We start from the raw sequence: 22,966 nt of genomic DNA on the forward strand, positions 1-22,966 counted from the left end.
GAGTAACTAGAAACCAGGGTGACCCACAGATCAGATCGCTAAAACCACAGACGCGGGCATTGCTTGATAGACAGATCTAGAGTTTGAGGTAAAGGAAGTTAGATTGCCAAATGAAAACCTCTGGACATTAGACAGGCCCAAAAGGTAACTAATCTGAAAATTGCTTTCCTAAAACTTCCGAAATCAAAAGGTGTTCCCCTCAAACTGGTTAACCTGAATAAATTATTAGCAAATTACTTTAAGTCATTAATGCTTATATAACGCATTCCATTAATATCAGGTTCAAGTGGTCTGGGAGAGTAAGCTTCAATACATCAGAAAAGGAAAGCAAGACATGGCCAAGTACCTTTGAAAGGCGTTTTGTTCGACCGGTAACTACAGTTCTACGCTATGCGGCTTTGAGCTGTGTTGGGACATCTCCTCCCTAGCTCCCCTGGTTTCAAACATTAGACCTTGATCTCGACGTATTCCAATGTCTTTATTTTCTGGACTTTCTCAGGGTGCCCATCATGGCACTACAAATACAACAGACCTCGTGGTTGAGGCCGGGGCTTACACCAAAACCACCAAAGTATCCCGGAATTGAATTCAGATTTATTCGTGTACGGGTTAGTATGCCAGAAGTGATGGCGCGGTCGTGCAACAATCAGATTCTCCATCGTTTGAATTGCATCATTATCACTAGCCCCCCCCCCAAATAAAAAAGGTTGTTTTCTCGTCAAACAATTTGTGGAAAAAAGTGTCTCACCATGGATCAAGAATCCTATTATAATGGACTGTCCCAACCTATCAGGGTGTACTACATTCTACAAAGTACTTAATGATTCTTCGGAGTCATGTGACACCTCAAGCCAATTGTAATTTCGCTCGAGTGTTTGAGCCAAACATATTATTTATTGTTGTCACCACTCTGAAACACCCTTTGGTGGATTAATAAAGTATAGGTAGTTTCAATACAAAAGAAAATGAGAAGAAGGAAGAAGCAGCAAATGAGCTACAAACAAAATAAAGACAGGAAACAATTTACCCACCTTCAACTGGATATGCTCATGAGCCCATCCAGTTGAAGGTGGGTAAAGCTTTTCAAATGTGTGGTTGGATATATCGCACGTTTAAGTCCAGAGATAGCATCACGATGCTAACTCTGTACAAGTCGATTGTTCAGCCACATCTTGAATATGCTTCACCCATTTGGGCTCCAATGAGTTCAGCAGGTTTGCAAAAGGCCGAACAAGTCCAAAGATGTTTCACTCGGAACATCACAGGAATGAGAGAGCTCTCGTATAGGGAGATACTAAAAAAGTTGGGGCTGTACAGTGTCCAGAGAAGGTACGATTGGTTTCTGATACTGTACCTCTTCAAAAGCATCCATGAGCTTTGTCCCAACCCAGGATTTAGGGTCAATTCTAGTGACTGTAGAGGCTTAACGTGCATTTTGAGAGCACCTTCAAGCCGTGGAGAATCCAGGCTAGTTCGAACAATGAAGTCCACATCTCTTCTTTCTCGGGCTCCTTCATTGTTTAATTCTCTTCCCTCTAATGTTCGTAGGGAATACGTAGGCCTTGTCGATCCGGTTGCATCTTTCAAGTCAGACTTGGACAAATTTTTAGATAGCATACCAGATCAACCCTACATTCAAGGACTAGCTCGGTCTGCCAACTCAATTTCGTTGGTAGACCAAATATCATATAAAGATTGAAAGGTAATAAATAGACGAATTATAATCTTTCATTTTAAATAGTACTAGGGATGACATTCCCTGTAGCGGTTAGAAAAGCCCGTGAAAAAACAAACCAAAAAAATAAGAAAAAAATGAGAAGAGTGCACTATATTGGAATGGTCCAAAGTGGAACGCTTTGTCAAACCTGTCCCCTCCTTACTCCCCAGTATACTTATTTTGCTAGATGCTGTCCAGTATTTGCCTGAATGAATGTATATATTTTGTTTCTATACGTATTGCAATATTACACAGCTTCTTGGTTAATGCGGAACATCAGGAAGCAATCCACCGAAAACAGCAAGGACAAAGTCAAGTTCATGACCTAAAGAGAAAGCAAGAAAAAGCATTAAGGCAAAGGAAGTGACCCTCCCTATTAAACGCACCAAATGGGTACATCAGTTCTCAAATGCACCCTATGCTTGATAGAAAATCTACCAAGCCTACCCTTACGTATTGGACAAGGAAGGTAGATCGTTTCGAATAATCAATGTAAAATTTCATTGAATTAAATAAGCACAGTCAAGTAACATATTGCATGACATTTTTTAGTTACTTTATGGTCATCCTAAGCAATAAACAATCAATAATACTTGACTTTGGCCACCATGTACGTAATCCATAATAGCGGACAATTTGCTTTGAACGCACGAGACTAAATGTGGCGAAAAATTAGAAAGTGCGTCGGGTAATATGGAATGGCCATTCAATGTTGATCCCCTAATATTGCTTTAGCACCTTCTCTGCTATGAGCCCGCACCTTTTCAACTACTTGGATTCCTTGAAGCCATCTTAAGTCCGAATTGTTGTCATGGGATCCATCCCCTAGACATACTTAGTTAAATCTTATAACTTATTTGAAGATCGTGACCAAAATCCCAGATCAGCCCTGTTTTCATTTTCAAGGGCTAACCAGATCCCCGAAATTTAATTCCTTGGCGGATTAGATATTACATGAAAATGTATACATAATTCAATAAAAGAGCATAATGATAATATGAAAAATGTCAGCTAAGAATCACGAGTCTCCCGCTTTGAACTTTTAGAAACCACATTCCCAGCAGTAGCAAATAAGTCGGGAAAAGGACGAAACGAGGGGTTTGAGTAGAGTAGAGCTGAGTATCGGATCCGAATCCGTTCGGATTCGGATTCGGATCGCATTGACCAACCATTTTCGGATTCGGATTGTAAAAAAATCGGATTTGGATTCGGTCGGATTGAATATTTCGGTTTGGAATGGCGAGGCGGATCGCATCCGATCCAAGTCCAAAATTGCAGGATAATTTGAATGAAAATTTGTTTTGAGAATGGTTTGCTTCACAATCCTTAAAATGTAAGGGAAAGCAAAGAACATCAAAATCAAAATCTGTGAATGTACCTACGATCTTCAAAGTTATCACTAGGCTCCGACAAAATATGTTGATTTTATGTTAACCAATAACGTTTCGGGTTGTCGTTTCTGTCCCTTTTATTATTCCTAGCATGAAAACTAGCGCCGGCCAAAATTTGCACATAAATATGGTCTTTAGTGACAGCAAATTTGCACAAAAATCAAACTAATTTACACAAAAATCGCAGAAATAAAAGAAAAAAGGTCAAGAACATGAAAATGGACAGTATTATTTTTTGGCCCCAAAATCCTCAAAATATGTGAAAAAAATTTTGAAGTAAAAAAGTTTTTGGTCTGACTCCAGTTAACACAATTGTGTGGCACTCCCTCGCAAATGAAGAATCCCAAAATTTCAGAAAATCAGTCAAGGATCAAATTATTCGCTGTCCATACAGTCAATATATCAAGCCTGTAAATTAACAATTGTTGCACCATTTTGATAAAAGAATTATATTCAATAGTACAAAAGTTGAAGCATATGATGTAAAGTTATGCTATTCTACGAGTGTTACAAAAAATGACATTATTGCAACAAGAAAATTATATTTTGACTAAGCCAACTCCACTCAATCTCATCATTTTAAAACCTTGAAGTGGCAAAAAAGCATATTTAGGTAAAATTTAATGAGTTCTTTTAGAGCCAATTGGGTGAACATATCAGATTTTTCAAAATATTTTGGATTATATTCGGATTAAGCAAATATATCTCGGATTCGGATTCAGATTCGGATCCGAGAAAAATTTTGAATTTGGATTCGTTCTGATCGGGCAGAGCTCTCGGATTTGGATTACAAAAAATCACTTCGGATCGGATTCGGAGACCCTCTGGGATCCGATGCGCAGCTCTAGTTTGCAGGGTAGGTGATGCTAGGTTTTGAAATTGATAACGCCAACTTGAAAACGGTGAGTTAAACCAGCCAGCTGAAGTGGAGGGTCGGTTAGGTAAAACGGATCTTACCCCAAGAGCCACTCCGGGTGAAGACGATTCATTTTGCGTCCAAGCCCCCAAATAGACCTGCAGAACGAGTGAACCACTCACTGCCGATAACACACTGCCCACACCATACTGCAAAAGATGCTGTCCCCGAAAAGGAACCAAGAAAGTGTGGAATAGAATAATTTGATTTACATCAGGTTTTTTTTAAGATTAACGTGAGTTGGTCCACGGACTTCTAGAAATATGGACTGCGAACGAGCTTCCCGGCAAATAGGCCTGCTCTTGGTCATAGCCACTTTTCAAATTAAAATAAAATAAGAAACATAGATCCCGTCAATTACAGGTAGGTCATTTCTACATCGTTTACTTGTAAAGTGGATCGTTCCAAAGTTATGTTTTCAAAACCTTATGAAGCTGACCAAGAGCAGGCCGAAAATTCAAATTTTATGTAGTGTTTACAACATAACTTTGAATGTCTCCTGAGTCCCCTAAGCATAGGTTTGGGCTCAAACTTGGCTGAGTTCATTTATTCAACAAGACCTTGTGGTCGTTTCAAGTGCTTATTTGGAATAAGATAAGCGGTTTAGGAGATAGGATATTTTTGCTTCCGTTTTCAGTCCATATCTCTAGAAGTCCGTGGTTGGTCATACCACCAGGGTGAATTGACTGTTCCCGGCCAAGATGCCAAGCAGGTTGGACAACGCGATCAAGATCATGCTGCCCACTGTCATTTTACCCAAGAAATCTCGGTCGTAGAATGAGTAACCGCTGATGCTGTTGCCACCAAAGCTGAGCATATAATGCCGCATAAGACCCAAGCATGCGAACAAAAGGACCTGGAAAACAAAACAATTGCACCTATCATTAGGAGGGAGCCCTGATATTTGTTTTGTAAAATAGAATTCCTCGACGTATCCTAAACAACGTTTAAAAGTTTCATCATTACCTTTCAGCATTTTGATGAACCAACTCATTCGAAGAATGCAATCAGCTGATATTTCAATGTTCTCTGCGTATGAACTCGTGAATTACTAAGACTTTCAACGCAGTAAGCGAGGCTTTCATTATCCTTCAAAATGTTAACAATGTGAATGAACCATTTTAAAAACGAATACAAATCAAAAACCACATTGCATTCCTTGCTTTGGGTATTTTACTGTCTCGGCAAATTAAATGCTTGATTGCCAGGGACAGTCCAGACTACCATCGGATCCTCGCGTTGGAGAACACCTTCTTGAAGACGATGTCCAACCTTGTGCTATTTGTTGTCTACAAACAGGCCAAGCATTGATAGTTTCACTATAAAACATAAACAATGTAAAGGAAAGTGAAATGTCTGAGCCTGTGAATTATCCTGCTTGCGGAATCCAAATGAAACGCACATAAAATGTTGATGGGATGAGCAAACTCAATGTGGAGAGGTAAAAGATGCCTTCCACAGATCTGGCAAGAAATTTAGCTTTAAAAGTCCCCAGAAATTGATGGAAGGGAATATATATTTAAACGGGGACCTCTCCAGGCTCACCATAAACCATGCATGACATAATATAGACACACTTGAGGTTAGAAAATACTACGAGTCATTTGCCAAGTATAAAAGACAAACATTGTACATGGAAAGTCCATGGAAAACCCATTAAGGTCCTTCTTAGGCTCAAAAATGCAAGAATGGGATGACGTGGACGAAAAATGGAATATTTCTTCTCCCACTTCAATGTTCCAATACTACAATGAAAAAAAGTTGCCTTCAAGAATTACGTAGTTGAACCATTTGATTAATTAAGAAGATATTTTCAATATATGACAATTAATCCTGGAATATATGTATTCATTAACACAATTACTTGACATATTCGTTCATCACCGACTACCAACGATATTTTGTCTGAAAAAGTGATGCACAATATGAGACAATTTAAGGTCAACAGAATGCGTACTATAATCTAATCCTAAGGAAAAATTCGAATGCATCAAGATTGTTTATGCCAGGATAGGTCAGGAATAAAGATAAGGGTTATCTGAATCCAAACAGGAATCAATACCTTTCAAGCTCAAGTTTAGGGGTTGGTTGCTAATAGTGTTGGTCAAAGCCTCATTTTTTGAGACAGGCGAGACTATTCATAAGCCAATTGGCTCTTTCAAGTAGCAGCAAATTTTGGGAGGTTACTGGGGTACTTTTTAAGCAGTAGAGGAACTAAAAACCAAAATACAGCTGCAATATTAGACAAAAACCTTTTCTGAGTTTTCAAAAAGTCTTTTGTAAAAAAGGAACATGAAGGAGCCCGAGAAAGAGGAAAGTTGGACTTCATTGTTTTGATTAGCCTGGATTCTCGGGGGCTTGAAAGTGCTCTCAAAATGCACATTAGGCCTCTACGGTCACTAGAATTGACCCTAAATCCTGGGTTTAGGAAATTTAAGTCCGAAAGCAGATTTTTTGGACTAAAGAACATATTAATGAGCAAAACTATGACAGTGTATTAAATTGAAATGTTACATCAACCTTTCCTTTCATGAATAATTGAATTGGAACTCTGATTTAATCTCTTGCAAAAGGAATCTCAAGCATCAAAAGTATTAGTGACCTCTAAAAATTTGATGGTGACGTCATCTTCCTTTTCTGCTTCAATATCCTAACACTACAACTCAATTAGGCTCAACTACCCCGGGAGTCGAACTAACGAACCGGAGAAGTAGGTGTTCATTGATAGCACGTGTTCAAAATCGACATAAAAACTACCAATAGCCCCTTGCTGCATGAATACGTTCTGTACTTCAGAGGGTGCTTTGTGAGTCAAACAATTGACTGATAGGGCCGATCCCTCTTTATTGAAATATTATGCGTTTGTGTTGTTTTTGACTGATTCTATCAAAGTCTTATGTATAATTAGTGACCTGGGTTACATAATGTCCGGAAAAAAATCGTTTTCATGGCATGTCATGAGTAGTTTATTCAGCAATCTACTGTGCCTCTTCCCGCTTTCTTTGGGCTGTCTGACGTTGCAAATTAGGGCCCTTAAAGCTTTTGCAAAAACAAAAACAGTAATAAAGATAGGTGCTAAAGATATTCGACATTTACCAGTAAAGAGAGGTATTCTCAGGAGGGTCATTAGCGTGCATAGGGACCGTGGCTCCATTCGTAACCTTAATGATTTGCAGCTGAATTCATGTATGTCATATTTCCCCTGGGAACATTTCATAAGCAAAACAGATATTGCGCAATAACAGAACGACAGACGTTTCTAACCTATTTCAAACATGATGTACAATTTAATTGTATGTGAATAAAACATCGGAATTTTTCTCGAGGCTCGAGACGATTCATTAATAACCCTAGTTGGCAGTAACATTTCACATTCGAACGTTTTATGCTCTGTATATTAAAAACCCTGCTGTCAAGAACAAGGGCTGAAAATGTACTTTAAATTGTTTGTGCTTGTATAATTGGCTTTTAGGAAGCATTCATATGTACACCTGTGTGGACGCAGAATGTACATAATTAAACTAATTTGCATGCTTAACCTTGAAACTATACAATAGCTCAAATCTAAGTCCTAGGGTCCTTGACCCAATTTAGGTGTATTGACAAGTGATTCTTTTTTCACTTTGGGAGATTATCGAGAGAAATTTTACCCTCCTGTTTCTCAATGGTAGTAGATATCTGGTAGAGAAAGAGACTAAATGACCAATCTTATGAAAACCAAGAAGAGGACACTTCAAAGCAACAGTCATTTTTCAATGAGGAATACGATAAATGACATTCAGAGCGGTTTGACGTCAACTCTGCTAGAGAGATCTTTTGAAAGAATCTCAAAACTTATCAATCCGTACTAACAGTACAGTCAAGATCATAAGATCGTCATCAAATGCATTGTTGAGTTTGGTATTTTTAATCAACGTCAAACCTACTTTTTGTACTATACTTGCTAGTCAAAAAAATGCATACAGTACTCATTATGACAGGAATATATATTCCGTGATGGACCAACTAGCCTTTTTTCAAGAGAGCGTTAAAGAATGCAGGTGGACTCTTAGACTGTTACTCTAGCTCTGAGATTCGAGGAAGAGGAAGACACCTAAGGAGGACTAAGGCAAGCCCCAGACCTCTGTTGCGATTGTTGTTGCAATAATATTTTCATGTGCTTGTAATTGTAATAATTACATTGAGAAACAGAATAATTGTTGCAATTATTATCATCGCATTTCAAGGGATTTGATTAAGGTATTTCAATTTTAACTAACAATAATGTTGATTTAGGTGATGTTTCTTTATTTGATTTTAGTCTTCATATTTTTCCTTTCCTTGAATTTTCCTCCCTGGACTGCAATGCTCATCCGACTTTGCTCTCATGGAGCTAAGTCCTGTAATGTTAACAAGCATATCTACAATTGACCGCTGCGTCTTTAGTAGATCATATGAGTAGTGTTTATTAAATTGCAAGGAATGTTATCCCTGAGACACTTTCTATGCTAAATTATCTTCAAAGAGTAATAATCAAGAAACATTAATCAGATAGTTTAATGTGCATTTCCATTATTCTGGTATTTTAATATTAGAAGGCATTTACCTTGTTCAGGTCAAATTCGTTGCCACTTGCCTGAGCTACTTGATTTGATAAAAAGCTGAAAAAATAGGAACAATGGCGAATTCCGATTAAAGGTAAGCCAAATCCTTTTCTTTCAAAGAAATATGCTGAAAAAAGGAATTGAATTGAAATTAAGTGTAATTCAATTTGTAGTTAATTGAAAGTATAAATACTTATGTTTATTTAGAGGGTTCCTCTGAATTATTGAAACGTTGAAGTCATGAATTATTGCCTTTGTATTTCTGCTTGAATGTTTTTCTTGATCAGCGAATGACAGCCCTTATTATTTGATACATACGAGGGGTATGTCACTTAAACCGGTACTGAGTTCATATATTATGTGATAAACAAGAAATTGTAAAATGGTCATTGAAAGATCTTTTTGAATGGCAACACTTTATTTTTGCATTACCAAACAAAAATTCAGCTCATATCCTGTAAATTCGAAATTTCATTAGTGTATTCAGCCTACCCCTTACGAAAGTACCGCGAAACAAAATGGAAGATCAATATGCAACAATAAAATCTTTTGCAAAATCGGGCAAAACTGCGGCAGAATGCTTCAATTTTTTACAAGAGGCCTATGGAGAAGCTGCACTTTCACATAATCAGGTTTTTTCATGGTATCGTTAATTTCATCGGTTTGGGTCTTAAGATGAGCTGGTATTGGCCGTACAGGGGTTGTTAAGACAGCTCTCAGAGAATGGCCTCTTATTTGTGTTTGAGAGATGGGTTAAAAGATGTAACAGATGTATTGAAATTGGAGTTGACTTGGTCGAAAAATCATAAAAATAAAGTTTGCTCTATCTTGTACATATCAAGAGCTGTTCCTGAAGTACCAGTATAAGTGACATTGCCCTCGTATTTCAAAACTTCATTCAATATCGCCCCGTTTGGCCCTCACAACAGCCCTCAATCCTTTCATGACACAGGTACAACTGGCACGAATGACATGTTCTGGAATTGTGGCCCAAGATGCCTGAGCCGCAGCCATCAACCGGTCTTTATTGGCCCTAGGTATAGCATTGGCCTCCGCCCCAACCATACCCTACATCGCAAAATCCAAAGGATTGATTGCAGTCTGGTGAGGACGGGGACCAAAACGTTTTGGACCAGTAGTAATCAAAATTTGAATGACACCACTCTTGGACAAAATTAGCAGTGTGGGCGGGAGCACCGTCCTGCTGGAAAGCAATAGGGACTCCAGAAAACTCTTGCCGTATCCAGGGCAACACCTTGGTCTTCAGAAAGTCCAAATACCCAAGTCTATTGATTTTGACTCCATCTGGGATCAAAAGAGCGGAGATTTGGGTCCATTTGAGCAAACAGCCCCCCGCACCATAGCTGAGGCTGGTTTTTGGGTCCTGAACACGTTCCTGACCGTTGAGGGAATGCTGGAAGAGTCCACGACCTGTATACGCTCATTCTGAGGGTTGTAATTCTTGGTTTCTTTGAATAATTTCTCATCAGAATAGATTATCACAACCTCTGGGAGAGCTACGTGCCACTTGAGCAGGACCTTAAATCTTTCTTTCCTTTTGATCTTGGTGACTGCAGCCAAGAGTTGTTTCTTTCTACGACCTTGGTCAGTTGAGGGAGTTCTTGCAGTGCTCTTCTTACCTTGTCCTGGCCTCTTGGAGACTTTCCCGGTCTCTTGAAAAAAAATTTTTGGGTCCTCCCAACGAGAGCACGGCTCACATTTAGTGACTTGGCTGTGGCCTTGATGGGAGAGCCGTTCTCCAACATCTTCAAAACTGCAGATCGCTTTGCCTCAAGGTCCATAACTTTGAGTTTGTTGATTTGATAAAAAAGAAAGTTTGGTCACAGTAGGAATAGATGTCGCGAAACTTGTCTTATTTTACAACAAAACTTATTTCACCACCCAGAAAAGAGTAATTTAATGATAAGATTTGGGTTCACTAATTTCACTAATTTAGAGGGGCCCTGTATTTCAAGGTTGAAAATTGGAACAACATCAGCTACCTTCAGAGAAGAGGGGAACTTGCCCTGGTCCAAGATGCAACGCATCAAGTACGAGAAAACAGGAACAAGAACCTGTGAGCATCTCATCAGAAACTGAGATGTCACTCCATCAGGGCCAGGGGAGCTCGAGAGTCTCAAGTCCCTGCTGGCCTCTAAAGCGTCCTGATCTGTGACTACAAGATCATCTAAATGCTCAGCTTGACAAGCCTTGCCAGTCCCAACAAACTCATCAATAGAGCAATGGACTGTTGCTCCTAAACTCAGTGGAGTTGAAAACACACTAGAGAACTGATCTCCAAGTATGTTGGCCATAGTCTCTACATTGTGTATGGCTTCTCCATCGACCTCAAAAGGCCCAACAGAGTGTTTCATTTTTCTCTTAGAGTTTGCATAAGAGAAAAACGCCTTTGGATTCGACCTCACCTCTTGAACAACTCTACTTTCCATCTTTCAAGTCAGACTTGGACAATCTTTTAGATAGCATTCCAGATCAACCCTACATTCAAGGACTAGCTCGGTCTGCCAACTCAAATTCGTTGGTAGACCAAATATCATATAAGATTGAAAGGTAATAGATAGTCGAATTATAACCTTTCACTTTAATAGTACTTGGGATTACATTCCCTGTAGCGGTTAGAAAAGCCCGTGAAAACCCAAACAAAAAAAGGCTGCTTAAAACTATGAAGTCGAATTCAGTTCAGAATTGCTCACTTTCAGAATGAAACCCACTGCCATCTTCATAAAGGCGAGTAAACCTTTGGTAAATTCCGTTGTTAAGACTATTGGCCAAGCATTTGGGCAAGATCTAGATACATCGATCTAGCTGCAAAGTCATTTAATTAAGGCCATTGTTGATATCAAATTTAGCCTCTCTTATGTTTTACAAAGAGTCGTGTTCTGCGTAGCGATTAAAAGGTCGCGACAGAGTAGGTCCACTTGAGATTACTCATGAAGGCTAGGGTCATTGAAGAATACGTTGTAGACTTTTACAATATCCAAAAACTGCAAAATGACTCAAGTCTCGAGCAACCTCAAAGACGTTAGCCCGTTAGACGTTAAAAGCTCCAGCCCATTTTCGTCATCATCACGCTTTGGAGCAAATCATACTCACCCCATTTCTATTCGCACGTAGAAAAACACTGGATCCTGGGTCCTACTTACCAATTGGCATACTTTTAAGTAAGTGGTGGGGTATTTCAAAGAAGATACAGCGTGGTTATGGCAAGCCATCTTCATTTTTCAGAGTAACGAAACTGGTTATTTTTCTGTTATCAGCGCACTTTTCCTATGGTCCCGGGATATGGCGCTAGTCAGCCATAAACTTGCTTGTAGATATACTACTGGATCTGTTTTCATTTTTCCTCAAGTAAACCACCATGGAAAGACGAAGGAGGAAAGGAGGCTCCTAAGTGGCAAAACTACAACACTGTACAGTAGTACCGTCTATCGGTCCGTGCGTCCGTCCATCCGTACGTTACCGTATTTGCCAATGGATATGGACTCGCCAGGCGAGTGATAAACAGTTTGGTACCCTGCAGAACTCCTTGGAAAGAGCGGCAGTGCACGCTGTTCCGAGCCACTTTTACTCCTTGGTCGACTGAATCGAAAAAAAAGATACACAGACACAATCACACACCATTGTGATCATGTTACTTCTACTTAGCAGGTCTATTAACACTTGATCAGCCACTACACGGGATATGCCGTTTTACACCGGATAGGAACAAATCAGGGAGAGTGGACTGTCACCAACTCATCATGATTATTAGGCTCACGACATCGTGTAGATGGAAGTTTTACATTTTGAATGAAAGAAACCTAAGTCTTGACCAACTTTTGATTTAAATGTTGTCCTTTTGAAGAGATAAGATGGTAGATGTTTTCGAATTCACATGTTTCAATCGAGACTTTTCATTGAGATTTTTTTCCCAATCGAGTTTCAATTATTTTATCAGGCACAATATCACTTGGCTTGTGGTTTATGTTATGCAAGGAAATGATCGTGGACGGGGAGTCAAATTTGTCATCTCCACTAGAAGGTATTACCATGAACGGGTATCGGTGGTGTGTACGTAGATTGCCTGAACGGACGGACGTTCAGGTTTGTCGATTCAGTAGTGGCAGTGACTGCCGAATCCGTCTTCTCCAATCGTCATGCCAAGATGATTTGCAACAGGCATTTCTACCGCACGGGATTTCAACACACACACTGCATTATTTTGTGCATGCGTGCTCTACGCAACAGGTGCTTGGAAAATGGAAAATACTTTTCATACTCCTATTTTGTCATGATTCGAAAAGTTTGATGCTTTTCATCTTCTCCTCATACTGCGTCTACGTAGAAGCAGATTACAGTTCTCAAGTGATAACTGTTTTGGTGTACAAGTTCATGAACAATAGTCGATGGGATAATTCACGAAATTCAAGCCTTCCAATGGCACTTGGAAGTAGAACAAATCACCTCCATTTATTCACCTCATTATCATTTTTCTTATTGTTATTGTGATTATTATCATCATAGGCCCCCAGCAATGGCTTCGTCCCCCTGTTTATGCGCAATTCATCCAAGCATGGACCATCTCGTACCTACACAACACTGACACTTGACTTCATGATTTACCATGCAGGGAGGGGAGGGCCACGTCCAGACAAATCATGAGAGCATGACCACTGCTTCCAATCCCCCGGCGCATACGTAATATACATACATGCATACACATGTATGTACCAACTACATAGCAAGCACAAGTTGTTTACTGATAGTAATGTAGGCACACACACACGCCCACACTGGAACCTCGTTCTTCTTATGCTCCTGTGCAGTGAAGGAGGGAAGAAAGGAGGGCGGAGTTTGAGGTCAGTACGTAGGTAGGTAGAGTAGTCTTCTTTCCCTATACGACATTCACACAAGCTCAGACGGTGGCCGTTAACCCTCCTCCTGGATTTGGTGGTTGCCCAAGTCATGGATCGCATTACATTAACATGATCATCATGCGTCCGTTCTCCGTAGCTAACAAACCAGCAAGTCAAGCAGAATGCTAATTTCTCTCAAGTTCATCGGGTGTGACTTGGGGTACGGTAATGTTTGTGAAATCATTCACAGGACACTTTATTCAGCCACCATCGTCTCATTCACATTGACCAGCCATGTGGGCTCCTCGAAAACAATGTCGGTCGTCAAAACAACAAAAGACCCACCCGAGAATGAGACCGATCCATTGTCTACCCACCAAGACGTGGTACCATTGAGTCGGACTAAGATCATTGTTCACAAAACCAGCCCCCTCACCACCACCACCAACAACAACAACAACAACAACATCCGTCCGTCGGCGAGTGTGAAGGCGATAAAGTGGAACATCAGTGATCCGGAGACAGTGCACGAGGACCAAGAGTCTCCGGAAGACGAGACTCGATTGTCGAAACTATTTCATTTGCAACTGTACGGCACGGCGGCCAATCCTGACGGAGAAGTTCGAATCCCCAAAGGATCCCGGAAAAAGTCCACCCTCCAGAAACAGATCTCCAAATCGCTCTCTTGGAAGGACGTGACAACGAGCGCCATTTTGGGGAGTGGATCAAAAGAGGGCGAAAAAAGCAACGACACTTTGGGCTCAGAGCGAGAGCGAGATGTGGGTGATTCGTTCCAACAAGTGAGCCATGTGACCACCATGAATTCCAACCACAACAGCCACAACATCAATAGCAGCAGCAACAACCTAAACAACCTGAACAACTCGTTCCGATCATCCACGAATCGAAAGATTGAGCCGGTCCTGAACACTCGGATGAAGAATTTATCCTCGAACTTCAGTTTCCGACATCAGGACCGAGATCGGGATCGCATCATTGAGCAGAAATCATATTCGTGCAACGCTCGCCGCATTTGGAGCAGTTCCATTTACGGCGCCTTGATCACTTTGGCACTCATTTTTGTGCTGTTCCTCATTTTTAACCGACCCAAGTCGTATCAAGCCTACTATGAACACGTGTTCCTCAACGATCCAGAACCGGGATCAAACCCAAAAGTGGCCCTTTGTCTACCCATTCCATTTGCCGAGAGCCGACTCCAAGAGTTCCGAATCTCGCCGCAATTGGCCTCGTTCCTTTTGTACTCATTGTCCCCGTTTGTGCCCAATCCGGACATTCTGGACAATGCCAAGCTCTTGAACGAGCTGAGTGGTCAATATCGCTCATTGGTCTCACGAATGTCGCGTCGAGGCCTGACTAATAATCACTTGCCCAGCAAGAACAACAACAACAACAACAACAACGAGCTCTTTGCAAAACGGGGCTTGCGGAAGTTTCTCCGTTTCTTGTCCCATCGGTGTTCCGAGTTGATCTTGGAGTGTCAAATTGGCAGCCGGCAAGTGATCACGGGGACAGAATGCTGTCGCTCTATCTTCACGGAAGTGAGATTCACATTGAACGGACTGTGCTTCGTAGCCGACGATTTTGTTCTGAAGGCTTCCAACATTGAGTTCCCCAACCAGAGCCCCGGCTCCACATCTCGCCTGAGCGTCACCCTGGACGCCAAGCGGGTAGAAAGAACCTCCTTGGACCCACGGGTCATTCCTTGGCGTTCCTTGGTGCCGGGAGCCGTCAATGTGGCTGTGGTCAACGACATTGCCGAGTTATCCAACCGACACATCGAGAAAGACGTTCAAGTGAACGCGGGTGAGTTCGTGTCCATTCAAATGCGGAAGCGAGGTGTGGACAACTCGTCGCCTTTCTCGCCCATTTTCGGCGGGTGCAACCCTAACGTGGAGAGGAACTCTGAATTGTATGGTAACACAGCTCACTCTCAAGCCTCATGCCGGGCGGACGTGATCCAAATGGTGGCGGAGAAGTCCGTGAATTGTACCATGATCTCCCTCCCACGTGTCGGGCCCACCAATTTGCCTATATGTGGACCGCTGGAGGGTCTTGCTCTCATGTATGTGCTCCGAGAACAAAGCAACTTGGTGGCCTTCAATCCAGACCTGTTGGAACAATTTGACGAGAAGCTCTCCTCGGAATGTCCCACGCAGTGCTACTTCCAGTATTTTGACACGAAATCCACGCCTTCTAGTCTAGCCGCCATCACGTCGCAATATGCGCTGTCGTCTTGGTCGTCCCTTTTGTCCTCGCCGTCATCGTTCTCGTCCAACAGTCCCCAAGACGTGGCCGTGTTGGAGGTGACCTACCGCATCAGCACATCCATCCGCGTGACCCGTTACCAGTCTGGCACAGATCAGCTCTTTCACCGCATGGGCAGCATCTGCGGTTGCGGTCTGACTGTCTTTCTCGTGGCGGTGTTGGCCAAACGATGTCGACGGAAACGCTCCGGAAACTGGTTTCAAACACGACGACAGAGCTTTCACTCAGTCCACGTTTGAAAATGGGCCCAAATGCTGGCACGTACGGTATCTGATAGTATTGTATTTGGTACTACCCATCAAGAGGCTTCAAGTTCTTATCTGAGTCAAGACAAATATATAACTTTGATTGAATATTTCAGTGAGCCTTGTATATATTTTCCTCTTACACAAGCCCGTGTTGTTGGTAAAAACGTGCCTTGGAGGGTATAAAAACGTGAGTCGTTGGGTAAAAGCTAATACAACATATTTGAAATTGTGTACCAAGATATAGGGTACTGTAAAACCTCTAGACTCACACTTCTTTCGGACTGCCGATTGCTAACTATCTATGAGAGTATAGATTTCTCGCGCGAGTTCAAAAGTCCAACCTGATTACTTGAAATCAATGTTGCAATAAAAGTGTCGTTGAAGAAGCGTCCCTCAGTTTGTTAGTTCCTCAGTTTCACTCCGAGCAAATCAAGATGAGGTGTGGTGTCTGCGTCGCCTCCTTCATCGGCCTCGGCCTCACCATCATGAGCGGCGCTTTGCTCGGCATGTACCCGCCCATCTACAATCACGTCTTCGAAAACGTAAGCAGGGATTGAAACGACGATGGTTGCTGCCCGAGACCATCTGGGGAAATTTGAGTGGCTCCCACATTTTGACAACTGAACCTGAAAAAGGTTTTATTACCTTTATAGATGATGAAAGTCACGCCTGGTTCCTACAGTTACGGCCTATGGCATGAGTTGCCCATTCCCATGTTTTTGAAGATCTATTTATTCAACGTGACCAATGCCCAAGAGATCATGGATCGCAAACCGTGGGACGAGCCCATCGTTCCTAAACTAGTGGAAATGGGTCCCTATACATTTTCGGAGGCTCATCTAAAGGTAGTCAGTGCTGCTTGATGTCCTTTTCTTGGTCCCTTTCAAACTTGTCCTTGATAACGAGTTCCTCCCTAGGTGAACGAGCATTTTGAAGAAGGCACGGGCGAAAAGGTGAAGTTCCAGCAGGTGAAAACCTGGCATTTCATGGAGGAGTTGTCCCAAGGTTCACTAGACGATATGGTCACCAACGTTGACATGGTAGCATTGGTGAGAGATGCACTTCAATTCATTAAGCGGTTAGATCGCATTTACCATACAGTATAGTACATACATGTACCGTAGATACCTTTTAGTCCCACGTGTAGGAACCATCTCTTAAAGAGCTCTCAAAGTGTGCTTTCGCGACAGCTGTAAACGTTCAAGACGATTCCTTCGAATAAAGCAAAGGAGAATCAAATGACTAAGCAAAGGAACCTCAAAGAACGTTAGTAATCATATTGGAACAAAGACATGCCCAGGAGAGGGAAAAAAATTACCAACCTTTCAGGGAAATTTCTTGAACAATTCTTGAAAATTCCTTTCAAAGCTAACTAATGCTGGAGACTTGAGACGAGGTCATTTGCGCATACGAGGTGAATGTGTTCGAATACTTACCTGCATGCATACGTACAGTAAATAAGTGTTGGCCATTGACAGTATCTCTCTCTGGTACAGACCAGCTCATGGCAAACCCCGAATGTGGGCAACCAAGGTGTCGGTTTCTTATTCGAATCGGATTCGGGCTTCTTTTCACTCAGGATTAAAGGATATTTTGCATGCTACGAAAACGTCATGACGAGCATTTCGGGCTCCGCCCACCATTGAAGTGGCATGAACCAATTTCATGTCAATTGCGACGAAAAATGTACGTTACCTTGGCCAAATTACCAGTTGCACTATGACATGCTGTCAATGGCGACGCGAATTAATTCGGTTTGTAAGTGATTATTAAGGTCATGCCAGTCTTAATGAACGTTCGCATACTCATATGTGAAGGTGATATCCATCCAACCAACAAGTGTGTGCAACATCAACTCACGTCAAAGTCACCTGACCATACATATTTTTTTTATTCCGTGGGTGATAAGTACAGTTAACGAGACAAATCTTGCACTTTAATTCATACCCCTGTCCTCCTGTAACTAGTGCCTTTTCGGATTCGATCAACAACGAGAAATGAATCGCCCCTTCGTATGTTTCGATAGTCATTTAAGATGTACGTATGAAGCAAAGAGTGTGTGCATAAATAGTGTTATTAGTTACCATCATATACTAGACATGTAGTCGTGTGTCGGTAAATAGTGAAACATCATCCATGATCGTCATCATACTCACGTTTTTGCATTGCTTTGTAGTCAGCGGCTGATTTTACCCGTTATCACAGTCCACTTTTGACGGGAATCTTAAACACCTTCCTGAAGGCCACGAACTCCAAGATTTTCCAAACGAATTCCGTGCGAGACCTCACGTTCGATGGGTATTTGGGTCCAATCTTGGAGGCCATTCAAAACCCAATCTTCCAAAATCTGCCCATTCCCTACGATCGATTTGGCTGGTTTTACCCGGTAAGTGCACGCATGTCCAAGGCACGAAGGCATTTTATGCACATTTCAGCGCATTGAAGGATTGTGTTTTTTCCCTTTTTGGAGCAAACCTCACCTGACATGCCATTTGGGATCAATTCATAGCTGTTATTCTACTCTCTGTTATTAAAGTCCAATGAGAGATTGAATGAGGTTTTTCAGAACTTCATTAAAAAAATGATTTCTGCCCGACAGATTTTCGAAAGCAGAATTTCAGCTGTATTGATATGGATTAGCGAGTTCAGTGAGTTCAGATTACTTTTAACATCGACGAATGCAGGTCTGTATGAAGTGCCGAAGTCCAGGGTCACATTTTTCATGCAAGAGACTCAGAGTGATGCCCCACGATAGATGGCCACAGTTAAGCAATAACTCTAGTGCCTTTTCCTCAATCAAGAACAAGACACGTGAGCACGTGTTGCCTATCGATCAAGTTCTTTTTGACTTTTGCCACGATGACGAAAGTCACGTCAATTGTCATTCTTTTGTCCTCCTTCCTTTCATTCAAATCTCTCTCCCTCGTTGTCTCTCTTTGGGCGTGGATCCATCCATGCAGAGGAACAATTCCGGCGAGTACGACGGCTACTTCCAAATGTACACGGGAGTGGATACCTTGGACCACGTGGGACAGATCTGCGAGTGGAAGAATCTGTCCACTGTGGATCCAGCGGTCTACCCCGGCCAATGTGGCCAACTCTCCGGATCAGCGGGAGAGTTCTTTCCCCCCAAACGAGACAAGACCTTTGTGGATTTCTTCTCGCCGGATCTTTGTCGGTAAGAGCAACAACGCACTCGCACAAGTACTACCCTCTACAGTACGTACATACATGCATGTAGTCCACAGCAGGAGAGCTCAAGTTCATTCTGTTGGCCTCAAATTAGCTAGCATCAATAATTAGTGCGTGCCTACTAGGTATCGTAGAGCGGGATGGCGAGTGACTGAACAGGCTTTGTCCTCTTTCCTCAGAACAATTCGATTCAACTACAAAGAAGAGGCCGAGGTGCACGGGATCTCAGGCTATCGCTATTATTTGGACGACGAGCTGCTATCCAACGAGACCAGCCTGCCCGAAAACTCCTGCTACAACCCAAATCCGGATCCCACCCTGTACCTGCCCCACGGACTGCTGAATGTGTCCACGTGCAAGTTCAATTCCCCAGCCTATGTGTCATTTCCACATTTCTATCTGGCCGATGAGGTGCTCGTCAAGCAGTTCGAGCCCGGTACCATGGTGCCCGATCCCGAAAAGCACGCCAACTATCTCAGTTTGATGCCAGACACAGGGGTGCCGTTAGAGGTGCGGATCCGGATGCAAATCAACGGTCTGGTTCGCTCCTTGGAAAATGGCCAATCTCAAATTGAGTACGTGTCATATTTGCATCCGCCGACTCAAGCACCCAATTTTCCGTTCATTTTGTTGTACTTTTTCTTTCACTCTAGCATCTATGAGGGGTTGGAACCGCTTTACTACCCGTTGATTTGGTTCGAAAACTTGACCGAAGTGGACGAGGAAATTGCGTCCTTGCTTCGGATTCTGCCCAAACTCAATGCAGGCTTCCTTTGGGGCCCGATCGTAGGCCTGGTCATTGGCATTGTGATTCTGATCGCCTCTGTAGCCGTGCAAATGGGTCTAACCTCTCGAGTCCGAGGACGCCATGGATCAAGAAAATCAAACAGTAGTTGTCAAATTCTGACGGTCTCTAGCCCAGTCTACCCGACCCTGGATTCCAAGCCGCCCCTCAAAAGTTAATTTGCCTTTAAGAGCATTCAAAGATGCTATTATTGTATTTACAGTATGTAACTTGAGTCACTGCCAGGTTTTCTCTATTTCTCTCTCAATTGTGAATAAAGATCGTTATCTCAGTCATCAAGCCGGCAATCAAGATGCAAGCATGATTGACAGGTTATCACTCCTCTCGACTTTATTTAGTCGATTACACATTGCACGGTTGGCTCATACTAGGCATTTTTAATCTGAACCAGGGAACCCGGTGCTTTACATAAGTGGCCGGCCACACAGGAGTGAGCAGGATATTTTGTCACGACGAATCTCGTCGGGCGTTGATGTAACAGTTTTTTTTATTCTTTTGGAACCGGATTTGATGTCCTATCTAAGTCAATACAATTAAAGGATATGGACCTGGCACTCTGAATGTTAGGTGCACCATGGTGTTCCACGCCCATTACCTTTTGAGTCTGCTTTCCAAATAATAAGAACAGAACGAATGGAGACTGGATAAATTTATGCGTTTTGAAGTCGTTGAAAGTCGATATATTTACTCCGGAGGGATTTTAGGAGCAGAAAAGTGTGAAGCACGAACATCAGGCGGGATTGACATGTACGTATGTACCTCCGGTGTCCCATCATTGGAGCCGTCACATAGCATTGAGCATGCATGGTGTTTTGGCCATCTACGAAAGAAACAAATATGGCTTTGAAATGGGAGCGATTTAGGTTTAGACAATAGCAAAAGGGGCTGATGGATCAGTGAGTGAAGGGAAGTTTAACGTCGACTCGTGGAGTTAAACGAATTAAAAGCCCGAGGAGGGATGGGCCAGAGCTTGCGACCACTTCATTTACTAGTCTTGCTTCTACGGTCCAGAGAGCTTTCAAATGCCGATTCAGCTATACCTCTGGCCCGTTTCTGAATCCACAAATCGAACTGCGAACTTACTTACAATGACTGATCCAGGATAGAATGAACTCTGTTCCAAGTTAGGAGCCAGAGCATCCAAACTATAGACCCCTTGATTCACTGAATTTTCTTTTAACTCTCACCAATATGTCGGAGCAAATTCGCCACATCTTAAGACAAATATCAAAATTAGTGCGAAAACCATCTTAATTTTCCACTGCAATCTAAGAATTGCAATCATGGTTGACAAGACATACACCGTAAGTTGTTTTTTTTTCCTCACACCCTACGTTAATTAGATGATATTCTTTCTTCTCATTAACACTTGCTTGCGCTGTTGTAGTGCTCGGATCTCGTGGCCAGCTTAAGGCGAGATATACAGATATACAACCCTATTGAGTTGTCGGTCCATGAATCTTTTAAGTTGGGCTTTTGCTTGAGAGTTAAGACAAGTGACGGAAGAGAGCAAGATTCGGGATGAACAGCAAAACGGGGATTTCTCTCATTTCAGCAAACTGCACAAGTCACTGAATCACGTGTTCTCTCTATTTGGGCATTTAACAAACATGAACATGAAACATGCAACGGCTTATGCTCATTCCTCTATAGAGGATAGAGGGAAGGTCTTTTTCACCCGTCAATCTCACTAGAACCCAGCGACCAGGCCGCCAGGCCTGATGGTTTGTCGAATGATCTGGAAGGGAAGAAGTTAGACCATGTCAATCCTAAAGTGCGGAGTTTGTGGCCAATGCTCCTTGTACCCATTACCCAATATCTTTCTCTTGTGTAATTTTTTGCAACAAAGAGTACAGTTATGACCGATAAAGAGGCTAATTGGCATACTTTGGGCCACATACTCTCCAACGCCGGACTTTGAAGTGGTAAACAGTTTTGAAAACTATCCGCTTGGGTTCGTACAAAGTAAAAAGTAAAAACCGGGGCGTTGGGGGTGGAAAAAGCCAATTGGGTACAACTCGGGTCAGGTCATGTTTAAAAAGTTTTTGTATGACTGATAATGCCCACAGGGAAAGGTCATGGAATGATTCTAGAACGAAATTAGGTTTGTACTCTGGGATTGTGGAGATTAGATCAAATCGAACACCAGAGTACAAATTGAGTTATCCTTGCCCTTCCAAACTTTTGCGAGATTTGTTTGCCAGCTTCGACTCATTGGCTCCCGACAAGTCATAGACTTCTAGACAATGGATGTCGGACGACCGACGACCGACGACCACTCAGTTGGCTAAACAGTGTAAAACATGGTCGCCTGGGAATTCATTGCAAACCAAGTTGACTTGTCCAGGGATAACTGTAACAGGTAGTTAAAGTTCTCTCTGATTTGTCAAACTCTGGCTTGTTCGGGACTCCGGCAAAAAATGTAAAATCCAACTCGAAACCTCTTTATGAAGTTGCATGATCTTGGGTCGTGCATTCGTCGATTCATCTTCACAATCGGCAGGAAATATGTCGAAAGATTCCCCTCTTTGGCTTGAACTTCTGAAACGTGGCCCAGATTGATAACTTGATTATCATACCACAGAGATCTGACACTATCAGGGTGCATGGATGCAATTTCCTGCAGTTTGAGTAAACGAAGGAGATTTTTGGCCACATTTCCTAAGGGGTTCGAATTAGTCATGTGAAGTAAAGCTATATCAAATGAAAAATTTGGTCCGCCACCCTGATTTTGGCCAATTAGTGGAAGGAGAACTTGGACAAGTATCAAATCCAACTCGTACCGTGATCCAATTGAATTGTCAATAACCAAGTGAACTCAAAAAATGTCAGTGTTTTGGTGCAGTTTTGTAACCACACTAACTAACATCTTGCCTCAATATCAGAGTGCTGTTCGCTTCAACAAGCCTGCAAATTGAAATCGATGACAATTTAGATATATCAAGGATACCTTTAACAGGTATTACAACAGG

The 22,966-nt window shown here is 42.2% G+C and overlaps 2 protein-coding genes across 2 annotated transcripts; one reads left to right on the forward strand and one right to left on the reverse strand.

Annotated features, from left to right (window-relative positions):
* Window positions 1–1,517: 1,517 nt before the first annotated feature.
* LOC131885770 (uncharacterized) lies at window positions 1,518–12,620 on the reverse strand. The gene is made up of 4 exons (XM_059233925.1): window positions 11,772–12,620; window positions 4,695–4,880; window positions 4,066–4,185; window positions 1,518–2,042 (listed from the first exon to the last, which is right to left on the reverse strand). The coding sequence occupies exons 1-4, from the start codon at window positions 11,844–11,846 to the stop codon at window positions 1,965–1,967; spliced, it is 459 nt and encodes a 152-aa protein (XP_059089908.1). The 5' UTR covers window positions 11,847–12,620; the 3' UTR covers window positions 1,518–1,964.
* Window positions 12,621–16,308: 3,688 nt separating this feature from the next.
* LOC131885419 (protein croquemort-like) lies at window positions 16,309–20,269 on the forward strand. The gene is made up of 7 exons (XM_059233451.1): window positions 16,309–16,539; window positions 16,651–16,842; window positions 16,915–17,046; window positions 18,174–18,383; window positions 18,958–19,175; window positions 19,369–19,764; window positions 19,843–20,269. Exons 1-7 carry the CDS (start codon window positions 16,432–16,434, stop codon window positions 20,150–20,152), a joined length of 1,566 nt encoding a protein of 521 aa, XP_059089434.1. The 5' UTR covers window positions 16,309–16,431; the 3' UTR covers window positions 20,153–20,269.
* The last annotated feature ends 2,697 nt before the right edge of the window (window positions 20,270–22,966 follow it).

Source organism: Tigriopus californicus, chromosome 8, assembly GCF_007210705.1.
Source record: "Tigriopus californicus strain San Diego chromosome 8, Tcal_SD_v2.1, whole genome shotgun sequence".
Lineage (NCBI taxonomy): Eukaryota > Metazoa > Arthropoda > Copepoda > Harpacticoida > Harpacticidae > Tigriopus > Tigriopus californicus.